Below are 18,990 nucleotides of genomic sequence, written 5' to 3'. Positions count from 1 at the left end.
CCAAAACTTTAATTTAGTAAAAGTATTTATGAGAGATTTGGTGAAATCTAGAAGTTCACTAATTACTATAATCAGGATTCAGGGCATAAACATAAAATGGAAGTTCGGGCAGACGGGCAGGGAACGGTACAAAACGCTTCCACATTTCTTTATCTTCTTTTCTCTAGTCCTCTCCTGTCTTTATCTTAAAAATGTTAAACCCTTTTCCAATTTCTTTTGATTTTTAAGAAACCTAAAATGATTAGTTCAATTATGATTTTAAATTACCCACTAATCAAGTTGATTATGCTTGTAGTAAAAGTCCAGAAGACAAATCTACTAACCAAAAAAAGTGAAGAAAAATCTGCATACTAAATGAGGATAGTTACTTGCAATATCATACACATAAAAGAAGAATTTTGTTTCTTTTAATTTTGCTTTTAAATGCAGAAGAGAAAACTCAAAAATTAAATAATATGTCATAATGCATGAAGATTATGAATGAAACAAATATTTGGAGATTCATTAGCTGTATCAAAAACTAAAGCAATGTTCAATCTGATTCATGTTAAATCTGATCATCATGATTTATTATTACTACCCAATAAATTCAGTAGATCAGCTTTCTTTATCTTTGAAATCACTTTAAGTCCTCTTGTTTTTGCTATGGCTCTAAGTTCTACAAACTTCAGTGCACTCAAATCTTCGTCTTTCGCAGTTTCTTCCTCGATATCGAGAGACTCGTCATCATCTGATAACTCATCTACAACGGCGTCATGATCCTCCTCTTCATCTTCATCCTCCTCTTGGTAAAACGATTCTGGTTTTAGCTCTGACACTGAATCTAGAATAGCAAGTCCTGGTTCAGATTCAGATTCATACTCACCCTCGGGTTCAGGTTCATCATACCCAGCTGCAGACTCAGACTCATGCTCAGGTTCGTATTCAGGTTCATCACGCGGCTCTACTTGATCCTTTTTCTGGGTCCAAGTCACACTGTAACTTGAACCTTGATCAAAAATGGCCTCACTAGAATAGCTGGCTTGGGATTTATGTCTTGGTACAGGCGAATTGCGTCTGAAGCTTGATGCTGGCCTGGTAAAGGGTGTTGCATTATGATCTTTGTTTTGCGAATCAAAACGATTGGAACTGTGATCTTGTCTTTCTGAAGCATCATCATCTCTTTGTAGCTGCTTTTCAGAATTAAAATTGCTAACTTGTTTTTTGCTTTGTTCTCCTGAGTGCTTCCTCAGTAACTTAAGAAGGGAGTCCACTGTCTCGCTATCTTTTCCTCCTTGTCCTTTAGAAGCTTCTTCAGTCTTCTTTTCTTCTTTCTTAGCAGCAGCTCGAGCCCGGAGCTGAGCTTGAACTTTCCTGAAAAGCTCCACTATCTCTTTCTCTTTCGGTCCAGGTGATGAAGTAGCCTGGAATTTCGGGGAACTGATAGCGAGAGTATAGGACCGTTTTTGGAAGACAAAATGTCGTCTTCGAGACCACCATCTACTAAACCATCCCTATCTTCGTTTCGTCTGTTTCTGCCTCGGAAACCATGCTTATTGTTTCTTGAGAAATCAGGATTATTTCTCCTATGGCCTGAAGAACTTGCTCGGCACACAAAGGAAGTTTTGTTAGTAGCAGATTTTAGATGTCCATTCTCAATGCATAGTTTGTTAATTCGACAGGAAGAGCAAGGCAATACGGCGAGGGTTCTTCTTGAAACAGTAGATTTAGAGATGCTCCTGCTATCTGAAGCTCCATAACCTGCATTTAGCAAATCAATACCATAAAGAGTAAGTCAAACCGATACATATATAACTAATGACTCCAGAGTATAATCAGAAACAGATACCAGATGATAAAGAGTTTTGAACATTTCGATACAATAACAACTGAACTGAAGCTTAACAAAATCATAAAATTCACTTCCTAATGACGCGATGCAAAATTGAAAATCTGAACTCTTAAGAAAAATAACGTGATGAACGAAAAGCAAACAGCAGTATTTATATCGGATCCAACTTCTAACATATATCAAAACCTTAATTCATCGAGTCAATGCTAGGGAATTACGTGTGAATTAAAGAAAATCAAGTAAGTCCTACACCGAAATAGCTTCCCAATCATCTCCAGGGCATACACATATATTCAATCAAATTCCCAACATTTCCTTAGATATTAATCAAATGTCACATAAGTAACCAGCCTAACAAAGCAAATTATTCTAAAGATTAGAACTTTGATATTAGATACTACGCATATCACACTACCTAACATCATCTTGGCGGCTAAAAATCCTTCTGTTATTTGCAATGTAGAAAATGAGTTCTAAAATTTAGCACAAGCAACACAATTTTTTTTATTGGGCTGATTTTTTTGACAAAAAAACAAATGCAATTTAGTTATCCATAGAGGCGAGTAAACAACACCGTGAAAAACGAATAAACCAACGTCTACCAATTACCAACTTCACAGAGACATTTCATCGAACGAGTGGTGGACATTCCAAAAAAAAAAAAAGCCGACAAGAGAAAACCTAGAAAACTATTCAAAAACATTGAACAAGAGCTTATCCAAATAATACTCAATATGAAAAACGAGAGATTTGTTTTTCTTCTTTTCAATACACACATTTTCTGCAAACGTTTCTCGTTTCAGTAGAAGAAGCATAAACAACTGAAGAATCAGTACCCGTTCATATAAATTATCCGATGAAGAAGAAGAACAGAGATACTAACAACACAATTCTGATTATAAGAGAAAGAAAGAATAAGAATTTACCAGGAACGTAGTCAGAAGTCAGTTGCAAAGTTCCTGAAAACGCCATTTACAGATGCAGAGAGAGGTTTAGCTTCTTCTTCTTCTTCTTCTTCTTGCATTTGCTTTCCCCTTCTCCTATCTCAAATCTGTCTCTTCATTTTTTAGAGCTCTATAAAAACACTATCGGGCCTTTCATCAGTCTATAATGGGCCAAAACAAAGCCCAAGAAAATTCATAATTCAAAACTAATGAAAGTCTTTTGTCCCACATCGGAAACTCAAACTATTTTGCGTTTGTTTATATATCAGAAGAATACCACATTGTATCGTCGAGCTAAGTAACGAGAGCTTGTGACCCGAGTGGGGATATCAAGGTGGTGGAACAATGGTTCGAGTCCACGGGTCGGATCTGGTGTTGGCAAGTTTCTGAACTGCCCAGTCCAAGCTGTGAGTAATCCGTGTGGGTCGAGCGAAGGCTTGGCTTAGGCGGGTTCTATAGTCGGAGGGTAATGCGTGAGGCTGGTTTCACAGAGCAGCGACTACTTCCCGCTTACAGCAGTGGACGGACCACAGTTCGGCGTCGCCCAGATCCACTTTGGCCTGCTGGTTCGATCTCACCTGAACCACCATTTTTTCATTCTTTTTCCGAAAAAATACCTACAAATCTTAGTTTTTTTGGGCAGTCTCATAATTTACGAACAACAAAACTTTTCATTCCATCAAGATTTGGTGCATGAATACATTTCAGTCTACAAACAAACTGGTTTCAAACATAGTTTTGGACTGTAAAATTTAGGATGTTTAGTATCATTGTTGTAATGATTTTATTGTTTTCTCAAATCTCAATCAAAGAAGGCAATTTCAGCTTTGTTGATAAACAAAGACGAGAACAAAAAGTGCGTCTCTTTATGCCTTGTGGTTTTTAGCCATCTCGTCCACGTCCAATTCTACGGCCAGGATTGGAGAATCTTGTCCCATTGCAGTGTGACTGATCAAAGGAATTATATTAGAGTAAGAAACAAAAAAGCTCATCGAAATGCAAATTTAAGAGACAAGAAAGAGTTTTGTTTTACCTGTTTCGAACAGGACCGTGATCGACGGCTGTTCTCAGACAATATATAGCTCTTCCAACAATGTCTGCTGTTGAAACTGGACCAAATGTTCGACTATCATATGCTTCCTGTTAAAAACACACACAAGGGAAACGTAAACCGAAAGAGACAGTAGAGACTATAGTTGGGTTTTTGGTTATGATCATTCAGTGATGTATGTACCTTAGCTTTGAGCTCCTGGTTTTCAGCTGTTACCCAACACTGATCCTTTTCGAGAACAAAAGGCTCCTCTTTTTCATCACCCGATACCATTTCGAATCCTTCTACAGCTGCTAATCTTCTTACCAGATACTTATCTGAATCATTTGGGTCCTTTAAGACGACAGCATCTCCAATGAATACAAACCTTAAGCATGGAATGCAAATGGGTTTCATAAATCATACGAAGGGGCACAAAGAGCTGAGGGGATTCAAGTGGTTAAATTCTTTACAAAAATGCAAGAAAATAGCACAAGTACAGTAACACTGGAGAATGCTTAAGTTATGTCTATAGGAGTCAATTTTGTACAAGTGACAGTGAGTCTATAGGCTATGAGATGAACGACACTATGATCGCGATACAACAGAAACATACACTGGAACACCAAAGATTGGAAATCAAACAAAAAAAGAGTGACACATAAACGTAAGAAAAAGAAAACATACCTGGTATTAGCAATTGGTATCTTACGGATAAGAAGTGTGTTTTCATTTGCTGTCATGGTTGGTGACATTTCTGGTCCTTTATCTGAGTGTAAGTAGGTTATTTTCCCATAGAATAGATTCTTGCAAATTATTTGAATAAGTTCCCGGTCACTCAGTTTCTTACTCCTATGACTCTGTCAAAATTGAGTTTAAACATAAGTTTCCACCACAAACAAAGTTGTTAAAAAACAGCTAAGGGTGATCATGAGACATTGAGCACTAAAGGAAAAACATTCAAATCTTACTCGAGAAGTTATAATACAACATCAAACATGAGAGTATCGGTAACAGTGAGTTCGATCCATATGAATTGGTTCAATAGAAGCATTCAAGAATCAAGAAGCTATCTAAACTAAAGTTTTAACCTTTTTCATAAAAATCAAATAGTTGTTCAATTATGAACAGATTGATTCGAATGCAGAGCTCAAGAAACGCAAATTCCCCTAAACCGGAATTCTAAGAGCATTATTAATAGTTCCGCAAACAACCAATACCCAGATTACAATAACCGGAGACGATGAAGAGAAATCTAAGAAAGCAAACCTTGAGACTGAGGGTGAGGGAATACTCGAGCTTGTGAGCCATGTATCGGAACCAAGTCGAGATTGAAGCCATGGCCGAAACCCTTTAAAGAAATTCGCTTGAAAAGAAATGCTAGGGCTTTCGAACCTGGCTTCTCCGCCGTCGCGTCGGTCTTCTCCGCCGTGGTCGATTGGAACAGAACAGCAACAACCCTATGGGTTTGGTTTGGTTTTTGATAATAATGGTTTTTTGTTTCACAAAAATCTTATTGATGCGTTGAAACGAAATCAGAAGTAAAACATTAATTTTACATAATGGTCCTTCATTTCATTTTAATTCACGGTATTCACCCTGTAGTTTATTATTTAATTAATTATTTGCCCTTACGAAACAGTTTGTATTGAGACGAGACGGCCCATTAATAAACCGGACCCAACAGTACTGCCACAATAAAGTTCAACACTAAGACCAAATGTATATGTGTGATACTCCCTCCGTTTTCGAATAGTTGTCGTTTTAGAGAAATTTTTTTATTTTTAATTAGTTGTCGTTTTCAATTTTCGATGCAAAATTTATTACTTTTTTATTTTTATATTTATTTTTATTATGCAACTTGATTTACTATTAGTTAAATTATGTTTAGGTAGATAATTAATGATATTTTTATATTGAAAAACTAACAATATTAATAGTTTCTTAATTTGTGTGCATATAGTTAAAACGACAACTATTCGAAAACGGAGAGAGTATTTTTCTTTTTGAGTATCACAAGCCCAGAAATTATTTTTATATTGACAAAACAATTAGAATGGGCGTGATTAATATCAACCCAGTGATACTTTTGATACCAGTATCATCTGACGTAGCATCTCCTGATTGGTAGCGTTTGCCAAAAGTAAGAAAAAAATAAAAACATTAAACAAACATTATAAATAATACTAAAAAATTAGTAATGGTACTTTATGAGTATCACCCATAACCATGCTCTAATGAATTGCCGTTTGAAATTCGATTGTTTAATATAAATAAAAAGGAAAGAAAGTATTTAAACGAATTAATAGACACTAGGAATTATCCAAATCTTCAAATCCCGAAAGGAAAAGGAATACCTCAACCGAACCCTAGGCTCTATATAAACACTTTTAGTCTCCTCTAAATTTCTCACCAAACAATCTCATTACTTCCATTAATAATCTCTCTCAAAACTCTTTTCATTCGTTCCAAAGTTAAGAACTAAAAAAACACGACCATGGCTTTGATTAAGAACAACGTCGTCTTTTTCACTTCATTGTTGATTCTTGTAACTCTTTTAGGTGTTACCGTTGGAGGAACCGTTCACAAAGTCGGTGATACTAAAGGATGGACGATGGCGGGAGTCGATTACGAGGATTGGGCTTCTTCAAAAACTTTTCAAGTGGGAGATTCTTTGGTCTTCGCATACAACAAAGATTTCCACGACGTCACGGAAGTCACTCACAATGATTTCGAGCTGTGTGAATCGTCTAAACCACTTAAGAGATACAAAACCGGGTCCGACTCAATCAGTCTAACCAAACCGGGACTCCAACACTTCATATGCGGAGTTCCTGGTCATTGCAACATAGGGCAAAAGCTTCTAATCCATGTCTTACCGGCTTCGTTGGGTCCCGTCGCTGCTCCGGTTCCTGGACCTGTCCGATCACAGTCTCCTTCACCAGCCAACGCTCCACAGTCTCAGCATCAGATAGCTCCATCACCTCTTCAAAGCAGCGCCTCAAAGTCAGCTTCTTGGATCGGCTTCAGCTTGTTGGCCTTGATCTTAGCATTCTAGGTTCGTTGTTAAAAGTAAAATAGTGGAACAACGGTTTTATTTTTTATTTTTTTATTAATCTAATTATTAGGTTTTGCATCTGCTTCTTATAAGTTGTAAGTCTTTTTGTTTAGCTTTTTTACTAATGCAAATTTTCTTAAAGAATATGAGAGGTACTTGAATCACCATAACAATAATTTTAAAAGGGAATTATTAATAGTTTTTTAAAATATTGTTGGAGAATAAAACTTAAGAAATATTATTATATATGGAAAGTATTCTAAGCTAAAAAGATACACAAAAAGAATTAAGAGAAAAGTATATAAAAAAAAAAAAAAAAGTACAGTCGAAACCTTATAAAAAGCGTGTATATATATATATATATATATATATTTCAACAAACTGTTATATAGTTTATCATTTAAATTTATAATAACTAGTTTTGTGATTTGAACATGTACGGAACTAGAAGTGGGCCATTCATTGGGCCCCAATAAGACCACAATTTTTTATTGGATCCTGTTTAAATATAAGCAAATTAAACTCATTGTTTTGTCTGAAAACGTAACTTCTATTCTTAAATATGAAAACATTAATCACAAGTACTCCTAATGTTCAAAATCCAAAATCATTCTACTCTTGATTAATAATATTTGGATATATTCTAATTATTCCTACACAAAATCATAAAATCTCCAAGAAAAAAATTGAACAGAAAAGAAATCTAACAAAACTTAACATGTACGTGTTTATTTCTATAATAATCATGAACCGTTTGTGATTGCATATGAATCCAATAATGGAATCGAATCATCAAGAACCAAATCCCACTTTCGTGCCACGTGTCGAAACTAAAAAAGCAGATATTCACACATTCCCATAAAACAAAAGTTGGTAAAATAATTGTCAACGCACTCCTGGGCCTCGAACCGGGTGGGTCAAACCCAAACCCGGCGGATTTATTCCTGTAAAAAAAACAAGAGAATTGAGAGCTTCTTTAAAAGTTATGTCCATTGCTTGCTTCATCGTAATAACTTACTCTCTTTCACGAAAACTCTCTCTCCATCGAGTGAGAAATCAGAATTCGTACGTTGCTTTGAGGTTAATGATCCGTCTCTCTTCTTCTCTATCTTACCCTAAAGTTTATTCCTTTTTTTTTCTGATTGATTGCAAAAGAGGTTTTCCGGGTTTTAGGGTTTTTGTTCTTCTTCTTTCTTCTGATCACGTTTTTTTTGCTCGACTTGTGAAATTTCTCTTTTCCCACGTTTTGGGTTTCGAAGTTTTGTAAGTTGGCTTCTTTCTCTGCGAAAATTCGTTGATTTTTGTGATAAAGTTTGTATCTTTTAGCAAGTTTATCACGAGCTTAAATCCTTCAATTTTCAGCTTTTGGTGTTAAATTTCAGTTCTTTTGTTGTGTTTGGTTAATTGAAGACCCTAGTTGATTTTAAGAAGCAATCAGCTGTTACTTTAAGCATCTGGAAACTTGAATTTTGGTATTTTTCAAAATTTAGTCTCTCTGTAGAACTTTGGTTTTGTCCGATGAGGTTTTCCCATAGTTTTGACAATTTTTGAACTTTCTATTTCTGGTTTCTACATGTTTAATTCTTTGAGCAATAGAAACATGTGAGACAGAGAGATAACTTATATCTGCAGTCAAAAGATCTTAGAAAGGATATGTTTATGTTATATATCTTAAGGAATTTGTTTTGGTTAGAAGTTAGCGTCTAAAAGGCTCCTAGGATTTGGGAAATATTGGTTATTAATGGATATACATAAGCAAAGGGTTTTGCTTAGAAGTTGCATTAGCCATGTTCTCTTGGATAATCTATTTAGGATAACGGCTAAGCAATTGTCTTTTGTTATGAATATAGCTGCTTCTGTTGTTTTGCAATCTTGTTTCTCTCTAACTAAAGAATTGATGTTGTGTGTAAGAAACCGCATATGTTTAATCTGTCTTTGAGTTTTCTTTTCGTTGGCATTCTTTTCCGTGGCAGAACAAACACAAGAACGTTGTTGGATTTGGAGAAACAATGGATTTTAAAGGTATAAAATGGGTTGGGAATGTGTATCAGAAGTTTGAAGCAATGTGCTTAGAGGTTGAAGAAATTATTGTGCAGGTAAATGCTTTGTTTGTTGTAAGAACTTGTAATTGGTTACCTCGTTGATTGTATCTTTTGTTTAACTCTCTGTTTGCTTCTTTGTGTTATTAGGACACAGCAAAATATGTTGAGAATCAAGTTCAGACTGTTGGTAACAGTGTCAAGAAATTCTGTTCAGATGTGGTTCAAGACTTGCTTCCTGATGACTCTGTAGATTCGGGAAAACCTTTGCCCGTTTCTATGTTACATGAATACGCTCCTGTTTGTTCTTTCAAAAAGAAAAGAGATAGTATGAACCGAAAAACCAGAGATGTGAAACAAGAACAAGAGGTAACTGAAGGGAAGAAGGATGGATGTGCACAGAAATTCCGTGGTCTTGATGCAGATGATTACGATATCTGTACGTCTCCAAGGCAGTATAGTTATGGAGGTCCATATAGAAGAACAAGAGTCGGCCGCAAACAGATATTTAAAAAAGAGGAGCTTTCCCAAGTCACCAGGCCTTATATGCAGAAAGACTCGAGTAGTTTATCAATGGTTCATAGTGCTCGTGTCAAAGATGATGTCGGAACTGTAAACTCAAGTAGTTTATCTATGGTTCATAGTGCTCGTGTCAAAGATGATGTTGGAACTGTAAACTCAAGTAGTTTAACAATGGTTCATAGTGCTCGTATCAAAGATGATGTTGGAACTGTAAAGTCAAGTGATTCTCCTCCAGGTGAAGTAGAAAAACTCATCTATAAAAAGGAATGTCAGAAAGACGATAAAACCAAAAATCAACAGAGTCTGACAGTGGTTAATTCTGTTAAAAGGAATGATTCAGAGATTAGAATCGACAATGAACATGGTCTTATGGGGGATAGTAGTCAAGATTCGGAGATTCAACCATCTGTTGCCACTAGCTTAGCTGCAGGATCTGATGGTAACATTTCTGCTTTTTGATTTTTCTCTCTTTCACACTCATTTGTTTGAAACTATGAATTCTGAAACTAGATCCTGGTACATCATATCGAGTACCACAACCTATAGGTTCTGTATCATTTGGTTTAGTTTCATGATTATGTGTTTGCTGCTTGCATTGAGAATGAAATGCAAAAGAGATAAACTAGCTCATGATTTGAGGCAATTCACTTATCTTGGTTATGGTTTTTTTTTTCTATTCAGATTGCAGAAAGGAAACCAACGTGGATACAAAAACAAGTTCGAGTTCTGTCTCAGAGCAGAAGTCAGAGATTCTCCAACCTCTTAGTGGAAGATCAGTTGAAGAAAGCTGTATACTCGTGGATAGAGACGAATTTCATTGTGTGTTTCCTGACAAGATGGAGAATGACAAACATAAACCTTACAAGGTTTCTCTCTCTCTCTCTGTGTGTCTGTCTTTATCTTTTATTTGTTTCATATTTGCATTTATCATCATGTGTAAAGTAACACCGCCTTATAATAAACTGATTTTACAGAAGATCCGAGACGCTATATCTTCAAGAATGAAGCAAAACAGAGAAAAAGAATACAAGCGACTTGCGCGTCAATGGTACGCAGAAGATGTTGAAAATGGAAGAGAATGTGGCGATGATCCGAAACCATTAGAGGAAAACCAATCACCAGAAGAATCTGAATGGGAGCTTCTGTAAAATGTTAAATGGTAAAAGAGAACATAGCTCTCATCTCTCTTTGTACATAAAGAATGTATTAAGCAAAACATCCGATAAGAAGCAGCTTAAAAGGCTTCCTCTGCTTACATAATAAATAAGGCTCTTATATTTATCAAATTTTTGTCTAACTTTTTTTTTTTTTTAATTTCAAGTGAAAATGTTTTTTATAAATTGTTTGCATATGTGAATATTTTTGTGGGAGAAAAGTCTTTCCCTTGGTGGTTGTGTAATAATTGCTTTCTAGTTTCGTCTATTTTACATTTCCAATTTGTTCCAAAGACAGGACCACTCCACATCATTTCTATTTTGTTTCAATTTTATTTATTTATTTTCAATCCGCAATGTTTGGGACAATTTGAACCATATATCTCTTCAAAAAGGAAACTATAGTCATTTTCGCAAATAATTTTATAGGAGTTCAGAATCCGATAAGCCCCTATAAAGTATCTTTAGCTTCGACCTATTGGGCTATTTTACGATTTTACTATATAGTTTTCTTGTGTTTTTTTTTTTTTTTTTTTTGATGAGTTGGAAAGAGACATAATAATCTTTATGTTATATAATCAATAACTCAACCGTTGAAGTAATTATTGAATTTGTTGATGAATGAATAATTGCTAATGGAAATTTCTAGTTTTAATCACAACTTGTCAATGAAGGTATAATCATTAACAATTTTGAATAAGAAGATGAACCAAATGTTGACAAAAAAAAAAAAAAAAAATGAACCAAATGAGTATTGAGTTAATACTTGCATATAAAGTTTTATTTGTTCCTTTATTTCTAAATTGATAATTTGTAAGAAAGTAGTCAAAATTGAAACGGTTCGATTCATTGCATTTACCTAAACTAGAGTCAACAGATTAATAAAGCATTCGTTAGGATTAGAAAAAAGCTTACTTATAAAGAAATAAAAATGAAGAAAATCAAAAGAGAATTAAGTTTTTGGGAGTGAGTGGTGGTCTAGTTGGAAAAGCAAGCCACCCTAAAACTCATCATAACATGTGCAAATTGCTCCTATGCATTATGCATATACATCATCCTTGTCTTTTCATTCTCTAGCTATTACAACATGCATGCTAAACCAATGGCTGCGCAGATAAAATATAAACCCTTAAAAATGATTCATGAAAATTGATAAACACAGCATGATTGATGTGAAATATAATGGATCTCTTGATTTTTAAAACTAATCTTGCTGTCAATAACCAATAACTGAATTTTGTAGTGACATTGATTTCTACATTAGCTAGATTACTTTGTTAGTAGGAATATGTACACTATAGTTTTTACTTTAATTTGAGTCAAATTATCTTCTTTCTTCTTCCTTTTTTTTCATGAAATAATTTGGTTATTAAAAATTATCGTTTGAGAACATTAAATTTGTTAAGCGAAATTTGCAAGGAACCCATTTTAAGTTAATAATTATCAAAAATGGTAGTGCATGCAGAAAATATATGAAATATATATTTTTAATAATTAATATGCATTTAAATATTAAGTATATAGTTATATAAATACATGGTTTTATTATAAAAAACGTTAAAAAAAAACTTTCGGCTGAACTAGTTACAATTTTAGTTTGATTTCCGATATTTAGAATTAACTTTCTTATAACAAATTTTATTCAATTAATCCATTTGAATCCGAATCACCTTTATCAGCCCCTAAAGTATATATTAAGTCTAATGATTATCCACGATATAAATATGTATATTGTATACAAAAATAATATAACAAATTAAAAAAGCCAGAAAGGTAAACAAGAGAATTCACTGTAGATACAAAGACATTTTTTTTATCTATAAAAAAGCTTGAGGCTTGAAGAATAAGTTGATCATTTTTCTTAGTGACCCCAAAAACAAAATGGGACTCTGTTTCCAACTCAACTTAGCCTCTCTGTCTCTCATACTCTTCTCTTCATTTCCTGAACTATTAGCACAATCTCAACAACATTTCTTGGGACAAAACAGCACAAGCTTGTTGAGTGGAGGGAGATGCAATTTGGCTAGAGGAAAATGGGTCTATGATTCTACATATCCTCTCTATAGTGCTTTTAATTGTCCCTTCATTGATTACGAATTCAACTGCCAGAAAGCGGGTCGACCCGACACTAACTATCAACACTTCCGATGGCAGCCTTTCTCCTGTCCTCTCCCCAGGTATTTTTCCACATGTATTACTATTAAGTATTAACCACTAGAGTTTCAATAGTTAATTATAAGAAAAGCTAATTATTTGGATTGGCTCAAACACTAATTTTTGCGTCTGTGTATAAAATATATATATTTTTTCTTATAAAATACGTTAGCTATTGTAAACAAAGGCTTGTTGGTGTTTGCGTTCACAATTTTAAAAAGGAGTTTTGTTTGAAGATAGTAAAGATTATGAGTTTATTTGAAAACAAAAGATATACACTATATATAAACGCAAACGCGAACAAACAATCGAGACCTAAACCTCTATCGTGTTCCAAAACGTTTTTATTTATTTTTTGGTATCAAATGAACGAGTATGAAAAGTCTGACTAGTATCTTGATCATGCAGAAAGTTGAATATTTTGGCTTTGAATTGGGTCCAAAGAAACATAATTAAGTTTATAAGATATGTTTTTCAAATGAGGTTTTAACAATACATTAGGAATTAAAAACGACTTAACAGATTCGATGGGGTGAATTTTATGAGGAGAATGAGAGGGAAGAAGATAATGATGGTAGGTGACTCACTGAGTCTTAACATGTTCGAATCGTTGGCCTGTTTGCTTCATGCTTCTCTCCCTAATGCTAAGTACTCTCTTCGTCGAAGCCAACCTCTCACTTCCCTCACTTTCCAGGTTCTGATTTTTTTTTTTTCATTTATTTATATAATATCTTATTTTATTTTTCTCTACTTTTGTTTCTATTTTCACATATCAATAACTTCACTTAAAAGTAAACGTTTCTATTTTGATTCTTTGATAAAAAACTTTTTTGTTTATGATTATTTCTTGATATCATATAAAAGATCCTAGCTTTATCAAGTGACCACCGAACACCAGTACTAGAAAAGTAGAAGCCTACTTAAATTATTAATTTGTACAAAAATAATCATTGACGATTGTACAGTTATCGCCAAATCTTTTGTCTTACTAGTTACTGATTTATCTTCAATCTAGTTAGAAATTACCGAAAATAGCACATTTTCTAAGTTAATAGTTTTTAAAATGGTGTAACTAACTATTTAAAAATTACTCACTAAAAACCCACTTTGTGTCAGTGAGCGAACATCTATGTAGGTCTGTTAAATTCTGAAATTTTGTGAAACCTAAATTACTTTGGAGAAATTTTACAGTAAGTGAAAATAATAATATATATAACCTTATGGACAGTATTTTATATGTTTTTTTTGTTTGATAAAACAGTGTTTTTGTTTTTCCTACTTTTAATGGGACGAGTCATAGCTTCTGGCAATTGAACTCGAATCTTTACCTTTTTAATATTAATGCTTTTAGGTTCTATTGTTTGGTTTTGAGTATTTAATTTTACATCAGAGAAAAAAAGAACGAGTCATATATGCTAATTTAGTGCCTGCATGATAAATGATAATGCTATGTCAAATGAGGATCAGATACGTAGTTATGTAAACTTCCTTTGGGGATCGATGGATCAAACACTTGTCATATAATAATAAATGTAAAAGAATGACAAATGATACTAATGTAGATGACAATGAGACATGACTGCGAATTATTATTCCAAATTGATGTTGAAACAGAGTTCACGTCACTATCTTCCTTATCTTCTGAAATATGATTATCAATGTTTTAAAAAATTGGGTTGGTTTAGATAATCCTATATGGTTTCATTAAGGATATTAAATTTGTGGCAAAGACAACTGTAAAATTATTTTAAATACGGACTATATTTGACGTGAGTCGTAGTTAATTAAGGTTCTCAGAGAGTTTTCAATAATAGAACCAAACATAAACGACAGATTAGATCATTAAGACACCATGTACAAAATGATTTTGATAACCACTTACTTAGGTCAATGTCTTCTTCTTCATTGTCGTTTTCTAATCACAAAGTGTATTAACAAGTGGACATTCAGAAATTTAACTAATTTTTTCTTTTTATTCAATATCAATTGTTTTTGGGGATCTCCATATATAACATATAGACAGCGACTTAACAGTGACAAGTCTGCCTCCATCGGAGCTGACTTTGATCTCTAGCTAGCTTCTTTATTAATGGTGGTTTACGTGTTTCGCTCTCTTTTGGTTTGATAAAATTATCGAAGGCATGTATATGAATATACTATATGCATGTTTAAAAAGTAATATTTTAACGTTATATAGAAAGGGAAGTAATGTTTCAATTTTATCTATTTTTTGACATTTCTTTTGTTCTCAAAATTGATGTTGAATCACGTAGGAATTAATGAGATACACACAAAGTCACAAATATCAACTTTTTTTCTTTTCCTTTTTAGGAAATGCCTCGTTCAAATATTAATTGACTAAACTGTAAAACCCAAAAAAATTATATCAATTGACTGATTATGCCATTGTATTGTTACTAATTTTTGTTTTACCTCCGTATTTGTCACTAATTAGTATCTCTACATATCTTTAAACAAAAAAATGGGCAGGATTATGGAGTGACGATACATTTGTATAGAACACAGTTTCTAGTAGACGTGGTTCAAGAAAAGGCAGGAAGAGTGCTTGTGCTTGACTCCATCAAACAAGCCGATGCTTGGCTTGGCATGGACGTTCTTATCTTCAACTCGTGGCACTGGTGGACTCACACCTCTGGACTCCAGCCGTACGATCACTTCACTTAACTCTATGGGTCTCAATTTTGATATTTTTCATTAACTATATTAATTTGCTTCTTTATTAAATGTTTAATAATGATTTACCAGGTGGGATTATATGAGGGAAGGAAACCAATTGTACAAAGACATGAACAGGCTTGTGGCTTATTACAAAGGACTTAACACATGGGCTCGTTGGATTAACAATAACATTGTCCCTTCACGCACTAAAGTCTTCTTTCAAGGTGTTTCTCCTGTCCACTATGAGTAAGTTTTCTTTCACTCTCCCTCTCTCTCACTTGATTTAAAATAACGGAATCCAGAATCAGACATCAATCTAAAAAGAACACGAGTCAGTCTAGTTATTACCATTAAGTTTTGAATTGGAAACCGATGGATTTTGAAATAAACATTTTCAAAACATTGATTGTCTTTCAAAACAGCGGAAGAGAGTGGAACGAACCATTGAAGTCGTGCAATGGTCAAACTCAGCCGTTCATGGGACAAAGATATCCAGGAGGATTGCCCTTAGGTTGGGTTGTGGTTAACAAAGTGTTGAGCCGTATCAAGAAGCCGGTCCATCTTCTCGATCTCACCACCCTCTCGGAGTATCGCAAAGACGCACATCCAAGTCTCTACAATGGTCTCTCAAAGGATCTTGACTGCAGTCATTGGTGTCTCCCTGGACTCCCTGATACTTGGAACTCACTTCTCTACGCATTTCTCACTTCCTAGTTCTCGTTTTACACATATAATTTTTTTCTACTATTTTATAAATAGTTCGTGAGATTCCTGTGTGATTGTGATTGATATTCGTCCGTTGTTAATTTAATCTTAAAATGTAATTAACATTATTACTAGTTTACATGCAACATCAGCTTAAATTCTCCATAAATTTTTTATATTTTCATTTCTTTTCCAAACTCTTATAGCGTGCGTATTTTACACTTTCAAGTCTTTAACAAGCAAAACTTGTGTGAAGGGCATGTATTAAGGACCAATACTTACACGCATTATCCAAACCTTTGAACACTCCCAACAAATTTTACGACGACACAAAGAGGTGGAGGATAGGATCAGAAGAAAAGCGAAAATGGTCGGAGACATCGCCAAGAGATGGAAAGAATTGAGCGGCAATAGCAAATGGAAAGACCTGCTTGATCCTCTTGACTTGGATCTACGTCGTTATATCCTACACTATGGTGACATGGCTGAGGTCGGTTACGTTGCATTTAATAGTGACCGCAGGTCTAAATATGTAGGAGATAGCTGCTACACCAAAGAAGAGCTCTTTGCTCGAACTGGTTACCTCAAAGCAAACCCTTTCAGGTAACAAACGTATCTACTAATATCATTTATACGGTTTTGGTTTGGGAAATTTTTGATTTCATGCCCACCCCTACATAAAACATGTGCAAAAATGTATCATCCAGGTACGAGGTGACCAAGTACATATATGGAACTTCGTCCATAAGGTTACCAGAATGTTTCATAATCAAATCATTGTCAAGGGAAGCATGGAACAAAGAGTCTAACTGGTTGGGTTACATTGCGGTGGCTACAGACGAAGGCAAGAAGTTGTTAGGGAGGAGGGACATTGTTGTTGCATGGCGAGGAACCATTCAGCTGTACGAGTGGGCTAACGACTTCGATTTCCCACTTGAATCAGCTGTTACTGTTTTCCCTCGAGCTAACCCGAATGACGAGCCTCGCATAGCCAATGGTTGGCTGTCTCTTTATACATCCACTGATCCGCGATCGCGTTTTGACAAGACCAGTGCACAAGAGCAGGTCTCTACAAAAAAAACTGCTCCCTACTAACTTCACTGAATGTAGGTTTGTTGTAAGTTTTGACAGGTCGGTTTGAGTCCGGCCAATTAAGCCCAGTCTGTTTTGAGTCCGACTGGTTTTGGTTCAGATTTTAAAATGTGAATCCGCCACTTATTTCAAACTGCTAACTACAGATGACCTGTGGTTAATCTGAGAGTGATACAAAGAACTCCACTTGCGGGCTTTGCCTGGCTCATCACTAGCTTAGGCTTGAACCGCACACAGACACAGGGCTATTTTCTAGAGTTTTGACATTTCTTAACATACCCTAACATACCTATATTCAGCATCCCTACTGTTTTGATTTATTACTTCTCTTTCCATTGGTTTGGCTCTGTTTTGGTTTTCAGGTTCAAGGAGAGCTTAAAAGGTTACTAGAATTGTACAAAGACGAAGACATTACCATCACCTTAACAGGCCATAGCTTGGGCGCAGTTATGTCGATTCTATCCGCCGCAGACTTTCTCCATAACGAATGGCCTAAGATCACACCAAGTCTACAACACAGGCTATCCTGTGTCACAGTTTTCGCTTTTGGTAGTCCCCGTATCGGTGACCGCAGCTTCAAAAGACTCGTAGAGTCTCTCGAACACCTCCACATCTTAAGAGTAACAAATGTCCCAGATCTCATTCCGCGTTACCCGGTATTCAGGTTCACAGATGTAGGCGAGGAGCTTCAAATCAACACACTGAAATCAGAGTACCTGAAACGATCTCTAAACCTGGGACATTTCCATAACCTGGAGGCTTACTTACACGGCGTGGCAGGGACACAACACAATCAAGGAGAATTCAAACTAGAGATAAACCGCGATATTGCGCTGGTGAACAAAGGTTTAGATGCTCTTGAAGATAAGTACTTAGTACCAGGACATTGGTGGGTTCTTGAGAACAAAGGAATGGTTCAAAGTGATGATGGGACATGGAAACTAAACGGTGACAGGTCAAAGAACAAACAAGAAGAAGAAGAAGAAGAAAACAATTGCAAATTCCCATGAATATAATAGCTACACTTCATGTTATTAAACTTGTAAAAGAAGAACAAATGCTATTTATTGCAAACAAATCAGAAGCACCAAATCTCAGTCTTTTTCACCAGAACATAAAAGCAAATCCAATACTAAAGATTTAACAAGAGAAGTTAACTATGTACATGGAAGAAGAAGAAGAAGAAGAAGATCTCAACAAGGGATCTTGGACATGAACCACTCCATAACATGAATTGGGGCTTTAATCAAACAAATTGCCATCTCCACTAGTACAGTCACACACAAGCAACATGGACATATGCATGATAACAACAATCTGTCAAACAAACAAATTCACCAGAAATCAGAAGCTAAATCGATGATTCCAAATCCCAATTACTTCGAATATCAAGTGAAATCAGTGAGAGAACAGAACTGACCCGACGATCCAGATAATGACACCGATGATGGAGAGAAGAAGAGAGAGGAAGGCGAAGGGAAGACCTAAGAGGAAACCGAGAGGACGGCAGTCTCCGTCGCACATGATGGCTCCGGCGGCGAGTTTTCAGTTAGAGATGTCAGATGTGACTTGTGGAGTCGTCTTTTGTGAATTTTCTACGTCTTGGAGAGAGGGACGCGTTGTTGTTAGGTGCATCTGTCGTCTTACTTTTTTATTATTTTGGTAGACAATCCCTATTAAATGCATTTAAGAGTCAAGAGTCAAGAGTCAAGAGTCAAGAGTCAAGAGTCAAGACTATGACCATTCCAAAATAAGTAATGTAGATAAACACCTTTTTTTTTT

At 35.2% G+C, this 18,990-nt stretch overlaps 7 protein-coding genes across 9 annotated transcripts; 4 read left to right on the top strand and 3 right to left on the bottom strand.

Moving 5' to 3' along the window:
• Positions 1–446: 446 nt before the first annotated feature.
• LOC9315375 (rho-N domain-containing protein 1, chloroplastic) lies at positions 447–2,900 on the bottom strand. Its single transcript, XM_021029155.1, is given in 3 exon segments — positions 447–1,423; positions 1,426–1,740; positions 2,758–2,900. Coding segments are annotated over 3 exon segments (1,224 nt in total). The 5' UTR covers positions 2,804–2,900; the 3' UTR covers positions 447–560.
• A 523-nt stretch (positions 2,901–3,423) lies between these two features.
• Positions 3,424–5,327, bottom strand: LOC9317227 (mitochondrial inner membrane protease subunit 1). The gene is made up of 5 exons (XM_021029156.1): positions 5,075–5,327; positions 4,493–4,665; positions 4,010–4,193; positions 3,809–3,915; positions 3,424–3,723 (listed from the first exon to the last, which is right to left on the bottom strand). The coding sequence occupies exons 1-5, from the start codon at positions 5,144–5,146 to the stop codon at positions 3,642–3,644; spliced, it is 618 nt and encodes a 205-aa protein (XP_020884815.1). The 5' UTR covers positions 5,147–5,327; the 3' UTR covers positions 3,424–3,641.
• A 711-nt stretch (positions 5,328–6,038) lies between these two features.
• Positions 6,039–6,950, top strand: LOC9317226 (mavicyanin). Its single transcript, XM_002881113.2, has one exon. The coding sequence runs from the start codon at positions 6,303–6,305 to the stop codon at positions 6,861–6,863; it is 561 nt and encodes a 186-aa protein (XP_002881159.1). The 5' UTR covers positions 6,039–6,302; the 3' UTR covers positions 6,864–6,950.
• An 884-nt stretch (positions 6,951–7,834) lies between these two features.
• Positions 7,835–10,731, top strand: LOC9317225. Of its 2 annotated transcripts, none has more exons than XM_021028969.1 (5): positions 7,835–7,943; positions 8,837–8,959; positions 9,053–9,863; positions 10,106–10,290; positions 10,399–10,731. In XM_021028969.1, the coding sequence occupies exons 2-5, from the start codon at positions 8,873–8,875 to the stop codon at positions 10,570–10,572; spliced, it is 1,257 nt and encodes a 418-aa protein (XP_020884628.1). In that variant the 5' UTR covers positions 7,835–7,943; positions 8,837–8,872; the 3' UTR covers positions 10,573–10,731. The 2 variants fall into 2 exon arrangements, with proteins under 2 accessions (XP_020884628.1, XP_020884629.1); XM_021028970.1 differs by lacking the exon at positions 7,835–7,943 and adding an exon at positions 7,951–8,335.
• A 1,523-nt stretch (positions 10,732–12,254) lies between these two features.
• On the top strand, positions 12,255–16,294 carry LOC9317224 (protein trichome birefringence-like 40). 2 transcript variants are annotated; one of them, XM_002881111.2, is made up of 5 exons: positions 12,255–12,755; positions 13,255–13,426; positions 15,223–15,398; positions 15,499–15,657; positions 15,834–16,294. In XM_002881111.2, exons 1-5 carry the CDS (start codon positions 12,460–12,462, stop codon positions 16,123–16,125), a joined length of 1,095 nt encoding a protein of 364 aa, XP_002881157.1. In that variant the 5' UTR covers positions 12,255–12,459; the 3' UTR covers positions 16,126–16,294. The 2 variants fall into 2 exon arrangements, with proteins under 2 accessions (XP_002881157.1, XP_020884373.1); XM_021028714.1 differs by lacking the exon at positions 13,255–13,426 and having other exon boundaries at positions 12,624–12,755.
• An 81-nt stretch (positions 16,295–16,375) lies between these two features.
• On the top strand, positions 16,376–18,300 carry LOC9315374 (phospholipase A1-IIbeta). The gene is made up of 3 exons (XM_021028713.1): positions 16,376–16,719; positions 16,824–17,181; positions 17,571–18,300. The coding sequence occupies exons 1-3, from the start codon at positions 16,484–16,486 to the stop codon at positions 18,216–18,218; spliced, it is 1,242 nt and encodes a 413-aa protein (XP_020884372.1). The 5' UTR covers positions 16,376–16,483; the 3' UTR covers positions 18,219–18,300.
• LOC9315373 lies at positions 18,256–18,865 on the bottom strand. The gene is made up of 2 exons (XM_002879260.2): positions 18,629–18,865; positions 18,256–18,525 (listed from the first exon to the last, which is right to left on the bottom strand). Exons 1-2 carry the CDS (start codon positions 18,730–18,732, stop codon positions 18,402–18,404), a joined length of 228 nt encoding a protein of 75 aa, XP_002879306.1. The 5' UTR covers positions 18,733–18,865; the 3' UTR covers positions 18,256–18,401.
• Between the last annotated feature and the right edge of the window lie 125 nt (positions 18,866–18,990).

This window comes from Arabidopsis lyrata (genome assembly GCF_000004255.2).
Source record: "Arabidopsis lyrata subsp. lyrata unplaced genomic scaffold ARALYscaffold_4, whole genome shotgun sequence".
NCBI lineage: Eukaryota > Viridiplantae > Streptophyta > Magnoliopsida > Brassicales > Brassicaceae > Arabidopsis > Arabidopsis lyrata.
This window is presented reverse-complemented; position numbering and strand designations above follow the sequence as displayed.